The sequence below is a fragment of the Coturnix japonica genome, chromosome 5, assembly GCF_001577835.2.
Source record: "Coturnix japonica isolate 7356 chromosome 5, Coturnix japonica 2.1, whole genome shotgun sequence".
NCBI classification, from domain to species: Eukaryota; Metazoa; Chordata; class Aves; order Galliformes; family Phasianidae; genus Coturnix; species Coturnix japonica.
Genome location: NC_029520.1, coordinates 4,124,415 through 4,145,506, shown reverse-complemented (window position 1 = coordinate 4,145,506; position 21,092 = coordinate 4,124,415). Strand labels below are relative to the sequence as shown.

The 21,092-nt window shown below is 39.0% G+C and overlaps 1 protein-coding gene across 4 annotated transcripts in view; it reads left to right on the top strand.

Annotated features, from left to right (window-relative positions):
* Positions 1 to 21,092, top strand: part of HIPK3 (homeodomain interacting protein kinase 3) — an 83,166-nt gene that overhangs the window by 49,082 nt on the left and 12,992 nt on the right. For all 4 annotated transcript variants that reach the window (XM_015863468.2, XM_015863466.2, XM_032444758.1 and 1 more), the window contains exons 3-7: positions 15,063 to 15,186; positions 17,802 to 17,921; positions 19,618 to 19,704; positions 19,980 to 20,164; positions 20,929 to 21,088. In XM_015863468.2, the coding sequence (XP_015718954.1) occupies positions 15,063 to 15,186; positions 17,802 to 17,921; positions 19,618 to 19,704; positions 19,980 to 20,164; positions 20,929 to 21,088 (676 nt within the window). The remainder of the gene's footprint in view (positions 1 to 15,062; positions 15,187 to 17,801; positions 17,922 to 19,617; positions 19,705 to 19,979; positions 20,165 to 20,928; positions 21,089 to 21,092) is intronic.

Sequence of the window (21,092 nt, the reverse complement as noted above, 5' to 3'; positions counted from 1 at the left end):
CCTGCTGGCCTGTAGTAAATGTGCAAGACCCAAAATCTTCAACATAAAGCCCTTAAGGCACGTATACCTACAAGAGATTAAATGTGCAAGTGTTAGAGGAGCTCTTGGTTACGTTACAGGTAGGTAATGCTTTTCTCTGACAGTTGCTCACTAATCTGTGTGATTATTTGGAGTATTTAAGTACCTTCAGGTAAGCGGCCAGCTTTGCTGCTGTAATAACACCTTACATAACTGGGGCCTTCCCACGCGGCTTGCAGGCTTGAGGCTTAGTGACATGTTAGTTTGTAGAACGCTAAAGAGGTAGAGATGCAAGAAGAGCTGAAAGCAGACGATGTGTAATTAAGGACATTGCTTTTGAGTGGGGTTTTTTCCTCTTTATTTTCTTAATCTGATGGCCATCATTTATTCTATTTGCAGTTTTTGTCACGTGGAATAGACTGCTGTTTGTTACTAAATAACTTGTAGCTGAAAGGAATTCTTACCTTTTTCCTGGGTATTAATCCATAGCATGGTTGAATGCGGTCTCTTTGTGAATGTTAACTTCTAACTTAAGCTGCTTTTTAAGGAAAGATTGTTAATATTTGCACCTTTTTGTTTATATTCAGACTACATTTTGAGTGTTTTCTTGCCATTAGCCATGGTCTCTTCTTTGAGCTTGCTTATGGCATGTGAAAACTGTCTAAATGCCCTGCAATGTGATTTGTGAAATGTGCATGTTTTACAAATGGGTATGTTGGGGTATTTTCTAATGCCTTTTACAAAATTAAGCACACATTTGTGCCAGATAGCAATGTCTTACCATTAGATTTCAATGGCAGTAGGATACCCTTTCCTTTGCATAGAGGGGGCAGTCTGTGTAATCTCATTGTTTCTCCTGCATAACCCTTCAGTAACAGGTGGGAGAAGGCAAAGGGCTTTGGAGCATGACCAAAAGCCAGCAGCAGAATCTCACAGTCCGGCTGCGTCTTCTGAAATAGGTTTTATACTCAGTGTGTGAAGAGATCCTGATCTGTCACAACAGATAGTTTCGTTGTGTGAGTGACCGATGTTTCAGAACGGAATCGTTGCCTGCTGGTTTTGCTGAGCCAGGCAAGTGTCTAGACAGATTGGGAAAACTGTTGGAAAGGTGATTTCCTGAAGCTGTGTGACCAGCTGCCCGAGCTGGGGGCTGCCCCTTGCTGGCTGCAGCTGGCACGTCGGCATGTCTCGGCCCTTGCAAAAATGTTTTCTTTGGATTCCAGTCCTTGCATACTTTAACCTTGGTGGTTGTTCCCCTCTGGCCCTTTAAAGGGCATTCTGTGTGCCTTCATTAGGAATGGCCCTCCTCTGTCCTCCACTGAGCTTTATTAACCCCAGGAAACAAACAGGATTGCTGGGGGAGGGAAAAGGAAGTAGACTTTGGAATTCCTCTGTTTGCAACTACTTGTTTTGTTCCAGTTAATAAATATAATATCAAAATCAGTTCTTTTGTTTGTGTGAGAAGGGTTCACTCTAAGTTTGCTTTTAGTTAGATGCTGCATATGGAAATGAGTTAACAAAAAATAGCAGGTTTGTGCTGAAATCGGTCTTGGGCCCTGTGTGGAAAAAGGGCATCAGGAGCTCCTCTGAGTTGCTTTCTCTTCCTGTTCCTGCCCTGCAAAAAGGGAAGGGAAGGGAAGGGAAGGGAAGGGAAGGGAAGGGAAGGGAAGGGAAGGGAAGGCTCTGCAGAGGTGACAGCACAGGCCTTGTTTCCCTGAGGCCTTACCCTGAGTGTGTGGCAGTGCAGCAGGTGGTTGCTTCAGTTCTCTCCTTATAGCTTGCTTATCCTGCTATTAATAAATCTCCTAGGTAGCACGTGTGTGTTAAGAAGTGGGTGGAGAAAGTAACTGTACCTATTGTGAGTCAACAGTCAGTTTTTATGGCATTGAAATGTTTCTATGTTTAAAAAAGAAAAATGCCTCAAAAAAGAAAAAATCACCAATGTAGAAAAATCAGATGCTCAACATATTTAGCCTTCTGACCTGTGACTGATGCATGTTCTGATTTCGTTAGAACAGGTAATCCTGTGTCATGCAGCTCTTGAATGTTCTTTACAGCATTTTTTAGAGCATTTTGGGAGCAAATTCATGATGAGCTTGTTGTAATAGCGTACATGGGATAAAGAAAATAGCTTATAGGTTTGTTCTGGAAATGATGACTTGACAGTAGCCTCTGGCAGCAGAATGTAGCCATCAATAGTGTGTTAATCCAGTTAAGTAGAGAGCCTTTCATAGGGAAATACGGGTCATGTGTGCTAGCTAAATAATTATGTTTAAAGTAATCATGGAACCTGTAAACATTGCCTCTATATTTTTTATGATTGCTTTGACGTGCTTATGGCACAGCAGTAATGGTAGCACACTTGGTGTGGTTTTTGGTGCTATTTTGGAATGTTCTGATCTGAAACTGTGTTGAAATATGAGAATTAACTTTGCTAAATTTTGCCTATTCCTTTTACTATTTAGCAAACAGCGAACAATATGGCAGTTCTAATTGCACTTGGGGGTTCAGTTCAGTTCATTCTCTTTCCCCACTAAATACGAGTTAATTTCACAGTTAAGCAACAGTTTAATTCAGCTAGAATCAAGGAGATACCACGTTAAATGCATGATTGCTTTATACAGTTAACATCTGTTTTTTAACTTCAGTCTCTTAACTTATAGACTTTGTTTAAACATTTTGTATCCACGCCGAAGAGTGAAACAAAGAAACTATGATTTCACTTGTCTCTCATTTCAGTGGGTATTCTGGCACCAGTGAGGGATAAGAAATACACAACACAGTGAGGTATGTGCTTATACTGTAGAATGAAGCCTGTTTGTGGTAGCTCTTTTTGACTTGGTAGAGCTGGTAACATGATGCACTGTTCAGATTACTGTGCTGTTCTTGATTAAAAGATACTGCCATAGATTGCTTCTATTTGTTTAGGGCTGAATGTGGGGTTTTGTTTTGTGTTGCTCCCTTCCTATAAAACTAATTAAGCAAAGTTAAACGCTTCATCTTGGTTGATAAAAATCTGGTAAAGTCTTGTAGGACAGTTCAAATGGAATGCATATGAGCTGAAGAGATACGCAATTGGAGTCTGTTGGTTTTTATTGTGTTTAAAATAACGGAGATGGTGTAGAAACTGATTTAGTATCTTCAAGAAACTTTCACACCTATGGTTTTGTAACTCGTATAAATTTGTGTATGTCAGGTTTAAAATAAGTCAATCCATAGATATAATCCTCTGTTATAATTATGTATGTGACCACTTCTCATTCTCTGGAGTTATAACCACTTTTGTAATCATAATACTATATTGTTATATAACACATAATGCATGTTAAAGTGAATGCTACAATATTACATTGGCCATCCTTAGACAGCATCAAAAGGTAGGCAGGATGACATGATCTCTGTTTTGCAATAGGACTATCTTGCCTTTTTGTTTTTAATTTGTCCTTTTTTTTTCTGTTGCTTGAGGTTTCTAAGTAGGTAAAGACATCTCTCCTTGTTACTTCACCAAGGCAGCTTTTTGTCTTCTCATACTCTCAGTACCATAGCAAGACTTGGCAAATCCCTGACACACATTTTGTAAACTGTAGTGACTATTGTCTTGAGATTGTCATTCTTTCAAAAAGGAAAAAAATAAGCAGCTTGTCTTAGAAGTCTGCTGGATTTTATGTCTTTTCCAGTCAGTTATTTTTAGTTGTTTTCCTACAGTCTTAGATTGTAGTACAGGCTGATTTCCCCAAGGGTATTCGCAGCTTCAGAGACAGAAAATAATACTGAAAAGAGTAAGCCACTCATCTAGTCTTGTTCTCAAATGACTAATGAAAGTACTCATATTTGTCATTATTCTCTCGTGGACTCTTTTCCTCTTAAGGTTATGTTACTATTCTCTAAGTCTCTGGTCTCTTGATTTTGATATAGTCCTGATGGAGTTCTTTCTTTCTAACTTTGTTCTCAAGAAGTTATTTCTGTGTAGGGCTCCCAAGTATTCCAGCTTCTCTGTGGTTGCATGCTTATAGATAATTTTGCTCACTAGTGTCCTGGCAAAGTTATTAACATACTTGTTGTTTATAGAGCCTCTTCAAAGTTGTTTGACAGCAGTTCTTTCTGGATAATTCTAAGCAAATGTACGGGAATTACTACCAGGGTTTCTCTTGAGTATATTGCTCCTGTGCTTGTTCATGCTATAGCCTATCATCTCTTAAATCTAGTCAGTAAAAATTCCTCTCTTAGTGCTGTCAGTCTTCATCTAGATTTCATTAGATAAACATTGATTCAAGCTGATCTGGGGGACATTTCATGTTGTATCCCATTGAGATGATGGCAGTGATCCTGTCTGATTTTACCTATAACCTTTGACTGATACCAGTGACCAAAAACAACGAAAGGAATGTCATAAATTTGACGCTAAAGGAAATATGGTCTCTCTCTTACTGAAGGCACGACAAGGCCAATGGTGTCAGAAGCCTCACTAAAAAGCAAGGGTGTAAGCCAGAATAGCTGTGCTCCCACCCTTTGTTAGGGATGAGTCCTGGGGCTGCTACCAAAGACGATGCTGGTGGTGAAGGAATATGTATATGGTACCAAAGTGGCATGTTGTGCACCTTTTTTTCTGTGTACAGGAGAGGTTGTTGGGTTCATCTGCTGGAAGTGGAAGGCATGATGTGGTCAGGATAGTTCGGCTGGACCGGGCTTTCTTCAGCAGTCTGCAGAAATGATTTTTGCTGCTTTAGCTGGGCTGCAGGGCTGGCCTTTAAACCCTTACTGCTTGAATTTGTTATTTGACTGTTTAATCTGAAAATGGTTTCTGGGACTAAGAAAAAGAACCGCTCAGAAGCTTTTCCTTGGAAAGGTTCTGAGTGCTACAAATAAACCAGTTTAATACCTTTCATCTCCAGGGAAATCACAAATACCTTTCCACAGAAGTTGAGCTAACTTCAGCTTTCACCTTTTCAATGGCATAAATATTCCTACCTTGTAGATTCCCATAATACCTTTGCCTTTAGGGCAGTGATCAGAGTTAAGTGAAAGATTATATTTCATATGAAACAGGGAGAAATCCCAATAGTTTTATTTTTGCAGATTTTGTTAGCAATTGGTATTTTTGGTAAATATTTAGATGGTTTGTTTTGCTTTTGTATTTTGGTGCTGGTCATTTGATATTTGAAGCCAGTGCATTCTCTTGAAATCATATGGACCAGGGCTATTGTGTGGTATTTATGTCAATTCTTGGTATTTAGGAGTGCTTCATAATCTTTATTTGTATTCTATTAATGCATTCTTAATAGTTCAATGAAAGAACAGTCATGTTCTTGAAGTAACTCCTGCTATTTTTCCCCCCCCCCCAAGTTCAGGAAACGTTTATTGCTTCTCATGCTTGGGCAGCAGAGATTTGTGAAATTCTGTGAAGTATTATCTCAAAATATAGAGAAGAACTGGCAGGGGAAACAGTGTACATCTCCTTCTTCTTGGGAAGGCAGCAGGCCACGAGCAGCCAGTTTGCTGAGGGTCTGGTCTTTGCTGCTTCAGTTGATATCATCAAAAGGTGTTTCCTTTTGTTGGGTGAATGGCTGTCAGTAGCAGGAACAGAATGAGGGTTTTAGTCATAAGTAACGAGCTGCTCCCAATTATTGGCGACCTGGACTGTATTTGCTTCAATGAAAGGCTCCCATTTTTATCCATTTATTATCAAGATGCCATTATTATCTATTTTTTCCTCTTTAAGCCATGCTGTTTGCTTTTAACCTTTGTTTGCTATGAGAGCAAAATATAACTTTCTACTTGATTGAAACTAATGGCTGGTGGATTCTAGTTTAGCCTGCATTCCTCTTTGGTGTGGCTGTAGAGGGCCCGCTCTTGGTGCTAGAGGTCACGCAAGAAGCTCTTTCAAAGGGAAATCAAAGCTAAAAGCGAAGAAAATGGAGCACTGCTGTAGTGAGAAGCAGAAATGGCAAAGAGAACTTCTATGCTTTAGTATTTGGGTAGAGTGCCTTGAATGTTTGCATGTAATGGTGCTTTAAAAATATTTGCAATGTGGAGCCTGCAGAAATGCTGGGCTTTTTGCAGTCGCATTCCTGTTGCAGCGTGCTGTCAGGTTCTGATATGACATCAATCTGGATGTAATGGATACATAGTTAAGCAGTTTATTTTAGGATCTGAAACTCTTCTAAGAATAGAGTGGCTCTCCTTTCAACAGGAAAGGACAAATAAATTAAAATGTGATACCAGGGAAGGAAAAAATAGGGAGAAAAAACAGAGCGAAGTATCTAAAGGGAGGAAAAAAAATGGGAAAATAAATACAACAACATGAACGGTGGGAGTTCAAGGCTGGAGAAGAATATGGAGGACTTGAATATGGATTCTTTCAGCAGGCTGTGGTACGGTGGCAAGCAGGTGATGCGACATGCTGGAAGGCTGAAGTCTTATAGTCTAGCCTACGAAAATAGACTTGTGTAATTTTCCTTGCTGGTGGTCCTTAGGTTTAGTGGCATGAGGGAGGAAGGAATAACCTTTCAGATTTCCAGTTTTGGCAGAATGGTGTCAGTTTCTTACCCTGGTGCCCAAAAAGTTTAAGCTTTGTAGTATTTACTTGTGATTGTGTCTGTAGAATCACTAAAACACTAGTGAGAACATTACTTGTTCTGATGGTGTCATATTTTACACCAGGGATCTAATCATAGAAACCAGAAGGGGAAAAACTTACCAGGTCATCCAGTCTGTTCGCTTGCCAGAACATCATAAATTAGTACAGCATTACACAAGTGAAAACGAAGGTTGGTGAACATCACTGTATACTGTATGTTCAGAGCATTTTTGCATTCTTTTTTTGTATAGATCAACAGATCTGAATAAAATGTTGTGCCAGGTCTACGTGTTGGCAGTAGACTTAGGACCTGAAAGTGTTTCAGAATATTTTTGTTCACCAAAAAGCCTCTACCACAGTAACCTTGAGCAAGCAGATTTAATTTCATGTGTGTTTACCCACCTGCCCCAGTTGCTGCTCTGTGGATTTTTTTTGCCATAAATGAACTGATGCTTCTGTTCATTTACTCTTTTTATTTTCTGCTTAGCAGCTGACATGGCTATTAAGTGACTAGGTAATACTTTATATCCAAAGTGAAGTTGATTTTGGTGTTCCATTTATCTGGGGAACAGGGCACGGATCTCCTGTGTTGAGCTGTGGCATCAGTTCTTGTTGCTGGACACTTTGTTTTTGGATGGCCTGTAGTTTGAACATTGCAAAATTAAGTGATCAAATGTTAATGTGATATAATCCTTTTTAAATGATAACTTCTTCAATAGCTCTCTTACTTGTTTCCCTTTTTAAACAGACCAACTTAACAAGTGTACTGTCTGTTTCCTGGGATCACGTTATTGGTGTTGGTGCTTGAATTGACAGTTTCTTTAATCCAGTGTCCCTGCATAAAATGCATGTAATAAAGATACTGACCTTTTATCTAAAATTACAGCTTCCTTTTCTCCTGACAGGCTGTGACATGGGCAACAACCTTCAGTTTACAAGTCATGATGGTAGATACTGGAATTCATACATGTAGAACATTATTAGAAAGGTAAATAGGATAAACATGGTAGTTTGTGTGAATACAGAGTGACCTCCAAATACAAGGCAGATAAATGATGTGAAATCAATCTGACCGGTTTTTGGTGAGCTTTCTATAATTCAAACAATGTAATTTAAGTCAAATGTTGTCAATCAATTGCAAAACTCCATCAGATCATCGCCGGGAACCAGTCAGATGGGTGCACATCAGCAGTGAAAATCTTTTCACAGCAGAGGAGGATGCTAGAAGATTTTTTGTACCTTTTCAGATAGCTCTACAGCTTGTTTACTTCCAGTGCAATATGCCCACAGGAAGAACTTTTGTGCAACAGATAAGTGCTGGAAAGTAGCTTCACTGAATGGATTGTGGCTCTCATGGCTGTGCTGCAGGCCTGACATGTGCACTTGCTCTGATGTGGGACCTGAATACAAGTGCTTTTGCAGGAGTTGGTCCTGTTTTCTTTTTGTTTTCTAGCTACTTAGTATAATATGTTAAGACACACGTGGTTCTTGACATGACAGCTGTATATCCTTGTATTGTTGGGCTTTATACCTGAGCTATGCCAAAGTGGGAATCCTATTTTAAAATAAAGGAAGGAGGAGAAAAAAAAGAAATAAATGACCCTTGGTATCTTCAGCTTATGTTTGGGTACTGCAAGTCCATGCACACTCTAATGGAAATAGTGCTTTGTACTCCCACTAAATCAATAACAACTAGGCAAAGGGATGGGAATTAAGATCTTGCTTTTCTTTAGTGCACTCTGATTTATGAAGCCTTCAAATCTGCCAGACTGAACCATTGTAATTTTTCTTCCTTGCTTTTTCAGTGCTGGAGAGCAATGCTTGTGCTTGCTGCATGCAAATGCACGCAATCAAGCTCTGCCCAGGCAGAGGTGGTTCTGCATCCTTGCTGCTCCACCACCTGGGCACAAATTGAGGGGCTGTGTGTGTAATGATGTATTCCATAGGAAGGCAGCAGATGAGGGAACTTCTCTCTTGGAAAGAGAAAGCATTGGTTTTTGTTTCTTTTCAATCATTATATGATTTAGTGTTTTTTTTCTGTAGGTATAGTAAAGGGAAGGACGGTTGGACTAGATGATCTTGTAGGTCCTTTCCAACCTTGTGATTCTATGATTCTATGATCATGCAGTGCATGCAGCATCTTCAAGTGGTCCGTAAGAGTGGAGTGCTGTGCATAGATGCATGCTGATAGCGAGGGCAGAGGTAATGTCCAGGTTGCACCTTCATTTGCCAGCCTCTACTCTTACAATAGCACACTGTGAGATAGGTAACCCCAGTTGGTATTTTGTGTATTGACACTGTGCTATCCAAAACGGGGATAAAAGGTATTAAATTGCAGACATTATTCACTAGTAAAACATGTGAAGAATTTCTCCGTACATGGAATTTTCTTCTTTCTATTGCTGTATCAGTATCTCCTTTGCTTAAGTTTCATTTAATTCAAAAGCTGTTCAGTGCATCAAATACGTAAATAAGTCACTTAGTAAGCTTGTTAGATTCTGCTTTGATTTCCTCTTCTCTCTTGTTCTCCCTTCTTGATTTTAAACCCTACGTTTACATTAGCTCTTTTTTTTTGCAGTGATTGTTCCTTTTTTTTCCTCATTAGTTACATAGTTGGGTCACTCTCCTATAAGGTTTTTAAATCCTTTCTCTTTTTCAGGGTCAGGGTTCAAAGTTAGTGGCAGCTGCATGTTAATCTCATGTTATGTTCCTATGTATATGTAACTGATGTAGTGGTGGAAGGCTGTGGTGCTGGGGAGGACTCTCTAGCAATGGAACATTATGTTGGCTTGTGGAAAAGTCTGTTGATGCTAAAACGAAGCCTCTTCTGTCAGGAAATGACAATTCCTTTTGTGCAGTGCCGTGGACAACACCATAGCAATAATGTACCCCTAGAAGTTTGCCTGAGATAGAGTGACTCATTTCCTCCTGTCTTCACTATCGCTTGCCACACCAGCACCTGCTGTTCTCCAGCACTCCTTCAAAGGAGGAATGGAATTGTGAATGAGGGATAACTCCTCATCTCTTCTTGCACATATTTGTCCTTCTTGTCTTTCGTGATATGTGGTGACATGGCCCTGAACTGTAAAGGAATATCTGTTTCTTTCCTACTGTGTAAAAGGCATAGATGCCCAGAGTCTGTTTCTGAGCATTTGTGTTTTTGTTCTCAATTTAAATCCTCTTTAGAGTTAAAAAACAAAATAATCAGAACTTGCTAGTTATGAGCTGCTGGGTGTCTAATTGTCTCATAGTTGAAAGTACACTCAAAACTGTACAAGGAAATCCAGACTGCGAATGTTTAGATGCAGTTTCTCTTTAGAATGACAGCAGTGATGCTTATAAAGAACTAGGAGGAAAACTTGTTTGGCAACATGTATATATCTGGTGTTGTATATTGTGCTTGTATTTCAAAGACCAGAAGTACATTAAGACAACACTACCAGTCTATATTCTGACATCTGAATGGGCTTAAAAACAAGAGACAGCTGAACTATGAGACTGGTTTGGTTTGGCTTTAAAATCGATTTGGTGAACTTCTAACCTGTAGTGCGACTTTTGAAAGAGTCATGAAGAAGGGCGAATACTTGTTTGTTTCAGTCTATGGGGGTAGCTTGAGTAACTCTTTATCTTCATGCAATTAAAATAATTTTAGTGTGCAGGAAACAAGAAATATGTATGTCACCAGATCCATGATCTGGTATTAGAAACTTTACTGTAGCAGAAGGTTCTAATTCTACCTGGTTTTATTGTATGTTGATACGACAAGAACCCTGTGTTGTAAGAAACTTATTGTTTAAGGTCTGGGGCAGTTGTGGGTCTTATTTTTTGCCAGTCTCTTCCTTAAAACTGTATACATTTTTCACCTCAGTAGTGGTCAAAGGCTAATTTAACTCTGGCTTAAAAAAGCAAAACAAACAAACAAAACCCCCATGATGGTATATTTATATTTGCATCAGTTAATCTTAAAGGGCTGGGGGATTCCCTGGGTTCTTTGTCATGAGGTAGGGTGTTAAAAGACCTGACTGCTTCTCTTCCATTATTTTATGTAATTTAAGTGATTTGATTTCTTCACTGAAATTTTGTAGTTCTAACCAGGATTTCTTCTTTCACCTGAGTCTCTTCAGTTCTTTAATTGATATGATCCTTCTCTGCATCTTTTCTATTTGATGTATCCTTTTTCAGATGGGGGTGACCTAATCTGAACACAGAATTCAAAAGTGAACACACTATTCAAGGTGAGGGGATATCACTAGTTTTATATAAGGCTTATGTCTTTCTCACTTAAAAATAGGTACCAATAGCCTGATTATTTTTGGTCCCAGTTTAATGTATTTTTCTCGAGTAATCTATAAAGTGATCTAGATTTTTTTTTTTTCTCCATTGGGTATATAATTTGTGAGCAGTCAAGTAATTCATGAATGAATGATTTACGTGAATTTTCAGTGTTTTACTATACACCACGAATGTGCTACTGCCTGTTATTGTGTTGCTGTAATTACATAGTTGAAATCCCTTCTGAAGTCCATCACAAACACACTTGAGAACCAGCTGTTGTTTAGAAACTTCATCATCCATAAATTTGGTCATTATGTGATTCAGTCTCATTGCCTCCACCAGATTATTAATTGTGCTTGTGTACGTGTTTCTAAATAACCGAGTGCTGATAATTTGATTAGGATCTCTCCAGCCTTGAATCTTTGCTATATTCCTTCAGATCTAGAAAGGTTTGTACTCCTCCATTTATGACAGACTCTAATTGTAAAGGAATTGGATGTGAGCATATTTGCTAGAGTGCCTATTGTTATAACAAATTACTCTTTGCTCTTCTAGGCCTCCTTTCTTTATAAGGATGACACATCTCACAGCCCTTGTCTAGTTATAACTTTAATAATGCATGTGCTTAGATTCTGGGAGTAGTTGTAGTTCCAAAAAGCCAGGTTTCTAATCCATTTTGACTCCATTCACTGTTGAACCTGTGTAAGTTCCACCTCCTTTTTCTTGATCAATAAGATGGTTTTGAACGGCTCATTAGCAAAAGAAAAAACCATGCACTGCCCTTCTGATGACTTGGTTGTGTTGGTATTTGTTGTAATCATGACTGTTGTACCCAGAGCAGATGAATTATTAGGCACTGTGAAATGAAACAGTGGTAAGAAGGGGCAGTAATGTTCCGTCTATATAAGAAGAGTATGCATTTTGTCTTATGTTCCTTTGTTATAAATGTTGTCTGCATTTCCCTTTGGCTATACAAATGTGTAGAAGCCAAAATATATGGAGAACCAGTATTACATTTTTTACTCAGGGTACTTAAAAGTTTCAAACTTAAAATACAATATTGCAAAAGAATGTTACTGTGAAACCAGTAACAATGTGGCAAGCTGCTAGAATTCCCAATGGTCAGCATCTCTGGAATATTAAGTAACACCTGGGGAGAGGAAGTGACTCTGCTTTCCTCATAAGGCCCTGTTATCTTCAGCTGCCAGTGTGGAGGTTGGCGGCTAAAGGGTTCGGTCTTGGAAAGAGCCACGATGTGTTGAAAGGAGTGGGAGATGTGAGGGGAGGAGGGCTATTTCTGTGTGCCATAAATACAGCAGTGCCACGTGGCAGGCAGTGGGTACCGACAGCCTTTGTACTGCCGAAGAGAAAGATTCTGGTTTCTTTGATGTGTGAAGAGGTGTGATTGCTGCAAGGCCTTTGGGAGAACGTCTGAAGTACTATTTCTGCATTCAGCAGAATGTTACGTATATGAGCAGTGCTAGGAAGCTGCTGTTTTATTGTAGTTCATACTGTTCATCAACTCTCATTATCTGTTGGCTTTTAGCTTTTTCATTTACTTGTTCCTTGACATCAGAGTTCTGACCAGTGTTTTCTGGATAATGATCGTTGGAAGTGGCTTAGGCTTCTTACACCTTTTGTCCCGAGGTATTATTGATTCTTGTTCTTTTTTGCTCTTTGTAACTCCACTGTGAGGGTTGGAGGAGTTCTTATCGAGGAATTATTTGTTTATTTTGTTGCTTTGTTCTAAGCTGGCTAGCGCTGAACCTCACTCACTTCACAAGGAGTTCTGATCATGAAGTGAATTAATATAACAAGTGGTGTGGTATTTTCCTCAGAAGCTTGCAAGATATGCATGGAATAGTCTGTATATTCGTGATCTGTGCTGCAATAAGTAGAAGCATTACCATCCGAATGAGGCCAAAGTAAATACTCACTTGCATCTCCTGCCTGTTTGAGTATTTCCATCAATTGAAAAAGCCTGCTTTGGGAGACATGAATTGAGTTGTGCTGCACCAAGTGAGAAAGAAGCATTTCATGTCTTTCTGCCTAGGAGCTGTTGCTGTATGAAGTGGATGTTTCCAGAAGGGTGTGAGGGGCACGTCTGCAGCCCCCTCCAGGCCTGTGGCTCTCATGGTGGGATGGCAGAGCTTCTGGGTGCAAGTGAAGAACTTTTGGATGTTTATGTTTGGAAATACAGCAAGAAAGCTTTCTGCTTTCTGTCACTGTATCTGCCCGTATCCTTTAATTTGCAATCCTATCTCTCAAAAGAGATGAGCGTCAGACTGACTGACGGTGGCTATTTTTATACAGCACAGATATTAACTGTTGGGTAAATATAAGAGGTTTCTGAAGAGCTTATTTTAGCAGAAGCATTTGTTAAAGCTGCTATATCCATAGGCTCTGTGTATGTTCATTAACTATTCGGAGCTGTAACACAATACAACAAAAGGAAGCATATTTTCACAGAGATCTATAACAACAGGGTGCAGCGGGGCATCCAGCCAACAGTTGAATGCAGACGTTTCTTGCTGCTATTTCCAGTCTTGTGGCATGTAGATATATTACATTTATTTCTCAGATAACAAAACTAGCTAATACTTACTGCGGTGTCATGATCCTGCATTGCAAAAATACATGTTTAAGCTCGAGAAGTTAAATGTAACCAGATCTTTGAATATAGCAGAAAACTGAGCCTCTCAAGTTTCCTTGCTAGTGACAAGATTTGTCCTTCGTATAACTGCACCCAGTTTGTGAGCAGAGTGAGAAGCTAAGCATCGGCACAAATGGGAAGTGTTAGCATTTCACATTGACACTGCCCTGTCAATTTCTTATCTCTGGAAAGTCTCAGATTTTTCCCATAGCAGAAGCCTCGGGGTTTTTGCTGGACAAAGATGGGGCAGAATTTCAGGAGCCTTTCCTGTAAAGAACATCTGTCTCTCTTTGGAGCCAAGTTTGGCAGACTTAAGCTATAGCACAGGTGGGCCTGAAGAGAGAGCCCATAGGTGCATCAGTGAACATGTCTGGCCAACCTTGCTGCTTTTAAGTCATATGCATGTCAAAAGTCAAGAAGATAGTTCTGCTCTTGGCTGCTGTTTTCCAGTATAGCATGAAGTAGGACATTGCATTTCTATGAACTAAAAGAGTGTTTTTATAAAGGTAAATGTGTGAGAAGATAAATAAATGGGAATTTATTACATTAAGAGGTTGTTTTGTTTGTGGAACATTAAAATGACACAGCAACGTGTGTAACTTTTATAAGCTTTTACATGGATGAGCAATGGGGATTTTTGCCAGCAGCCTGTGCTGTGGTCAGTTGAATTCTACTGTTCAGCCCAGTTGTAATGTGAATTATTGTGTTGGTTTTGATTGTCTTCATGCTGTTCTGTCACGTGCTAAGATAACAACAGATTGTAATTTTAAAACTAAATCACATTATAGCTTGAACAAACCAGAGGGGAGGCTTAAAAAGAGCAAATGTAATTAAAGCTGATGCCTGCGGAATGCTTGAGTTTTGTTCTATGCGAACAGAAATGTTAAAAGCCCTTTTAGCAGCTGTGTCAATACCAATTTTTGCAGTTGTTGAGTAGAGAAATAAATTTCAGTGTTGTTGTTGAAATAATTCACTTTTGTTTTAAGTGGAAAAACAAGACCTGGTCTATTTAGTAGGTGCAGTGGTGTCATTGAAATGGTTCAAGAATGGCTCGTCTTGTATTAATTTGAGAGCATAAGTGATTTGCAGTATGTGATTGAACTGATGTTTTAAATAAACAAAGTGTACTTTCCAGGTTAGAAGCATGAGAGTGTATTTTCAGATAAAATTTGGTTGTTTTTTGTTTTGACCCAAATCAATGTGTTTTCTTTAGGATGTAGTTACAGGTGTACAGCGTCGAGCAAATGAATCGCTCAGGATGCGCTGGAGGAAAGGCAAAAACAATGAATCCTTTGTGTTCTCTTTCTCACACATATTGCTTATTTTCATGTACATAAGAAGCAAACTGATAAATAACATCTCAGCGCGACTAAATTATTACAGCAGGTTATGTAGACAAAGTAAAGTGCAGGTTCTGATGCTGTGGTTTTAACAAAGCGATTAGTCTGTGTTTTCAAATAACAGATGTTTCTGTCATTGGATTGTTGAATTGTCTTTTTACCCTGAGGAAAAAATCCAATAACCATATTTAATTTGCAGAGCACCAGAGATCATACTGGGATTGCCGTTTTGTGAAGCCATAGACATGTGGTCATTAGGGTGTGTGATTGCAGAGCTGTTTCTCGGATGGCCACTGTACCCAGGAGCACTGGAATATGACCAGGTAGTAGAAAAACTTTCACAGACATATGCTCACTTTATGCAATTTCAGTATGTCAGATCCTTAAACTGAGAATTTCAAATGCTAATAACATCCCTTAATAAGCAGTATTTCTTCAAGTCTGTTTGATGCTTTTAATTTAGAGTTAATGATTGCCCTAAAAACATAAATCCTGTTTCTAGAATGAACTGTATATTATGCTGCTTTTCTGAATACAACTGAAATTGTTTTTTTCCCCCCTCTATCTTGTAAAATATATATTTATATTGAAGCTGTTTTATCTGATGGAAACCTGAGTTTGAGGACATCACTGTTGCTTTATAACCTTCCTTTTAATTGCTGGGAATGGGTTGAGTCAGGAAAACCTGTACTTAGAGAGGTCTTATTTTCTAATATAATGTGAATATAAAGTCAGTGGTAGGATAATCAGAATTCTGATTTCTCCTTCACTTTTGGACTTTGAAAGTGAAGAAGGCTCTTGGAAATCCCAATTGTAACAGCACTGGCTTATTATTAACTTCTGCATCTTTGATTCAGCATGCAGTTGTAGCACAGTTCCTCCAGCACATTGGTTTAGGTTATTCCGATCCTGATCTTCATACCCCAGGCTTCTGGCTTCCTGTGCTTGAAGACAGGAAATAGAGTGATTTGTTTTGTTTTGTTGATTTGGTAAGATTTCATTTTATTGTTTCCCTTGTTTATACAAAATACAGTGTTTCCTGGGTAGGAAGTGAGCTGTGAGTGGAACATGGATTGAGGTTGACTGGTTTGCAGAAAACATTTAGGAACTGTATTGCTCTTAAAATAGAGAAGGAAAGAGCAATATAATTAATTGCATTGTTTAAAGAAAAATTGAAGACATTTGGTTTTGAAATTATTTGAAATACCATCTCAGAGATTGATAAGAGCTTGGCAGGCCTATTTATTTATTATTTTTAAAAGAAACTGCAGAAAGAGATCCAGACATGTATGAAAGGTCACAATGTGTAATGTCCAGATTTGCCTCCACTCTTGCCCCCTACTGCTGTAAGTAACAGCTAGTAGGAGTGATGCTTTGGAGGAGGAAGCTGTAAGCCCAGTTCACAACCTGATCGTGATGCTACATTCAGGTTGACTCTGCTCCTGGATGTCTAATATGGCTTTGGACCATGTTGTCTGTCATGTAGGATGAAAATGGAATTTCAGTGATCGAATATTCTGACCTGGTCCTGATTCCATCCTGAAATTAACTTGCGATTATTAATGATGGCAGAAACCCATTAGCTGATTCCACAACTGAGGGCCTCTTGTCTTTGGAGCTTTATGCTTGTACTGCTCTCTGTACTATCTCATCATTAGTAGAGTCTTTTTTAGAATAGATTGGAATCTTAGTTTAAAAACAAACAAAACAACAACAACAAAACAATCTTCTTTCTCCCATTGCAGCAGTCTTGTATGTGGAAAATAGGCAAACAAAATTTAAAGACAGCCACATCAATCGAGTTTGCTAGAAGCATCAGTTGATAAGTCGATATATCAACTTGGTTCCCACACTGGAAGAGGAGCCATCCCCTCCTCTGCACCATCAGTAATGGCCTTGTTTTAGGCAGGATTGTCATCATGCTCAGCCATGTCTGCTAAATTTGCTGCAGAGAAATCTGCTTTATCGTTTTACTCAATGTACATGAGTACAGCAACTGTAGGAGATGGCTTTCAAGGAAATTCCCTTCCTTGATATATATGATGTATATGTATATACATATAATGTATATGATGTGTCACCTAGTGAATGAATGGGCAAATGCTTTATGTTGCATTTTCCCTATCCCTGTGAGTGACAGCCAACAAGCCTAGACCTTGAATGAAAATGAAGATAATAACTCAGAGCTTATGAATATATTCAGGAACAGCTGCACTTCTTAGTAGGAAGTAGCCACATCATCTGAGCCTTAATGGTCACCATCAAAGGCCCAGGTGCTTAAATGTCAAGTTTTTGAACTAATGCACTGTTTTATCTCTCCTACATTCTAAGCCTGAATAAAGTGCTAAATTCTAAGCAAACTAGAAATATTTATGATAGCCTGGCTCTGTCTTTATTCCATGATGTCAAGAATTATGGACTTTCCATTTTCCATGAGCTTTCTTCCTCTCAGATGCTTGCTCTCTAGTCCTATATTGACTATGAAACTCTTCTGCTATTTTCTTGCTTTCTCCTTCTGATTCCCCTTTCTTCATTCTCTGGGAGTCCCCAGCTGCTCTGTTTTTTCCATGGTCAACCCATCGGTATACAGATTCTGTATACAAGCAAATCTCTCATGCTAGTTTTCATGCTTAGAATTAATACATGATATTTAGGATTAGAGTGGGTTGAGGATGACAGCAGTTCTCCTTAGGCCCTTGTACCTGTGACTGAACTTGAAAAGCTGCAGTGGTTTGTTTCTGTATAGCTGCCTCTGAAAGAGTGAGGAAACAATACCAAGCATTCAGTTCTATGTTTTTTCTCCTGCATAAGATGTAGCTGTTAAAGTCCAGGTTTTTCTGTCACTGTTTTTCTTTAAGAGAAATAAATCTTTAACTTGTGTGGTTCATGTTTTAAAAACCAGAGCTAAACTCTTTTTGTTTCTTTTTTTCTTCCTCAGATTCGTTACATTTCTCAGACTCAAGGTTTGCCAGGAGAACAGTTGTTAAGCATGGGGACGAAAACTGCAAGATTTTTCTGTAGAGAAACAGATGCACCATATTCTGGATGGAGATTAAAGGTAATCACTGTAATATATTAGAAAGCAGAGAAATCAAAAAAGAGGCCAAGATTTACTACAATAGCATTTGCTCCCTTCCACATCTCCAGTGATTTTCTTTTTGTCCCCACTCTGCATCTCTTCTATTTTTTCCCTTCCCCACCTCCTTTCTAAAAACCAGCACTTCAAATTCACACTCCTTAAGCAGTGACTGGCCAAGGGAGCTCGTGTGCAGATCCTGGACTGCTGGGGCTGTAGGCAAGTGCACATGTGCCTGGCTGCAGCATGGGCTGTATGTTTAGCCTTGTATCTCTCGAGGCACCAAATGAGGTTTTTCTCTTGCTTAGTCACAGATTTTCATATCACTTTGTAGAATTTGTCTCTGAGGCCCAAACTTCTCTTAAAACTGTGCTTCAAAGTGATTTCAGGATTAGAAGTCCTGGGAGGAAGGAGTCCAAGAAACGACACAATTCGCTTGCTTCAGATTTAATACTAAAACAGTCTTTGTTGGCAGAAAGCTACAGTACAATGAAAGTAGACAAAACAAGTCTGTTTTTATGGTCTGTCTACCTTGCTTCACTCTAAGCGACTTTACGTGACCATAAACAGTTATAACCCCCTGTGCAAAGATAGTTTTTGGTAAATTAAATCGCTTCATGTTGCTGTTTTGCAGAGTTTACGCAGGGCTTGAGGAGTAACAAAGCAGTTACTGTTGACATAAAATCTCTGAAGTAACAAACAGCTGACAAACTCAAAAGCCCAGATTGCATAGCTTCCTCTAAAGTGGTAAATCCACAGTGTGCAGTGGGCTGAGTAGCTGGGGCTGGTGCTGGACGTGGAGCAATGAATACTGCTGGGCTCACCCAGTTTTAGGATTCTCTCATTGCTCTGCTGTAATTATTCCATTAGAAAAGAAATAAATTCATACAGTTGATGGAGAGATGACAGTGTACACCCGGCTTTTCTGTGTCAGAATCTAAACTAGTCCTTTATGCAAACAGCCCTCATCAGTTTTAGGAAGCTCCATTTTGCCCATCAGGCTCAACGCCGTCTTGGGGGAAGAAAGAAGTTTTGGTATGAAATACTGATCATGACCCAGAGTTTTCAAAGTTAATTTCAGGAAATTTCCTGTAATCTGAATGTTTGAAATAATAAAAACAAACTACAGATTCCTTGCAGTGCTGACTTGCATAGTAAAGCATGGCAAAGCAAATAGAAATTGAACAAAGTCTGACACATGCTTTTTTTTCCCCCCCTTCACTGATATGGTGTTAACTGATGTTTGCATTGAAAGGTCTGAATTTAAGGAAATGTGTGCAATACAAGTAATAGAAAACCTGTGATATATAATAACAAGTATCTTTATACATATATACGCACGCACAGCCCATTCTTTGCTCGGCTTTTAATGCTTCCTGTGTAATTCACAAACCTACTGTAATGCAGTCCTATGTTAAATTAAATGTGAAATTCAGTGCTTTCACATTTCAATGTAGAAAATGGAAGTAGTCAGCAATTAAGCATATAGAAAACTCAAATATTTAATTGAATTGTTATTATTTGTTAATCAGGCTTCTTGGGCCAGTAGATGTTTCAGTGTACTCAGAAGTTGGAGGTGTTAGGGTTTTTTTTTCAGGTGTCCTCTATTGCCAATGTCTAAATTCAACTCTCCTTTCTGTTTCTTTGTTTTTTGTTTTGTTTCTTTTCTTTTTTTGAGACTTTGGAAGAGCACGAGGCGGAGACAGGTATGAAGTCTAAAGAGGCCAGGAAGTATATTTTCAACAGTTTGGATGATATAGTGCACGTGAGTATTTATGCCTCCTTCCTTTATGAAAAGAAGGATGAGAATAATTATTGTTGTTTTGGAGTAAACATCTTTTAGACTGTTGTCATGTTGTGTGTCAGTCTTATCTATCCTTGTCTACATACGTTGTGCTGGGGAAAATAGCCAGTTGTATCAGTTTGTCTTTCTAGAAGGATGTTCCATTGTCATTGTGTTAAGCAGTGGTTCTTGCCCAGTAACAGAAGGAATCAAACAAACGTGGATTGCTTGTGTCTACCTCTTTTGTTTAACGCCAGGTGAACATGGTGATGGATTTGGAAGGAAGTGACCTGTTGGCAGAGAAGGCAGACAGGAGGGAATTTGTCAGTCTGTTGAAGAAAATGTTGCTGATTGATGCTGATTTAAGAATCACTCCAGCTGAGACACTGAACCATTCTTTTGTTACCATGAAGCACCTCCTCGATTTTCCTCATAGCAACCAGTATGTACCAGAGGCCTCATGTTTCTGTTGTAGCAGTTCGTATTTGTGATACTGTTGTTGCATCTGCTTTCAGAGAAAAAAATCATCAGTCATTTCTGTAACATCTTAAAGAATTCTTTCAGGCGCTCGCTATGTTAGATGCAAAGAAAGTGCTGGAATAACTTATTTCTTTTCTGAAAGGCAACATTAAGCCAAGAGAATTTTAAATTATCTTTTATATGTCTGGATTATAAAAACTGAACGCTGCGGAAATTTGGGGTTTGAGGTATGAAGAAACACTTGTCAGTTGTTGAGCTCTAGGGTAGGCACTTCTTTTTGAAATGGACTCAGTCCTTTCTTCTATACAGTGGGTGACACAGAATATATTGAGAGGTTTCTTGCACTTCTGGAACTTAATCTTTCATTGTGCATTTCCAGAAGTGCAAGCATTTCAGGAAGGAAGAAGCTTTCCATCCTTTTAGTTGTTATCTTGCTTGTTATCCAGCTGTTAGAATACAGTGTTAGGTGCAAGGAGCAGGAAATTGCAGGGCATTTTTTGTTATTTTTTTTTAATATAATTTTAGTTTCAAAACATAAGAAGTCTTGGCTTGGACATAATAATAGCACAACTCCTGTGATGCTGCTGATTCTGTGCATGATGCTGCTCTGTGAAACTGGCAAGTGGGGGCTTTCAGCTTTTTTCCTTGTTGTGTGGATTTGCTACATACATTTAAGTTGCATACAATTGGACTTAAAGCAACCTACGTGTTTTCTGTCTGTAACAGAGTAAAGTCCTGTTTTCACATCATGGATGTTTGCAAATGCAGATCAAATTTATATGACTTAAGCAACCGCAATAAAACATCACTTATGAGACCAGTTGCCTCGGGCAATGCAGCTAATCTAACTGCAAGCTTCACCAAAATTGGCCCATTAAGAAGCCAGGTAA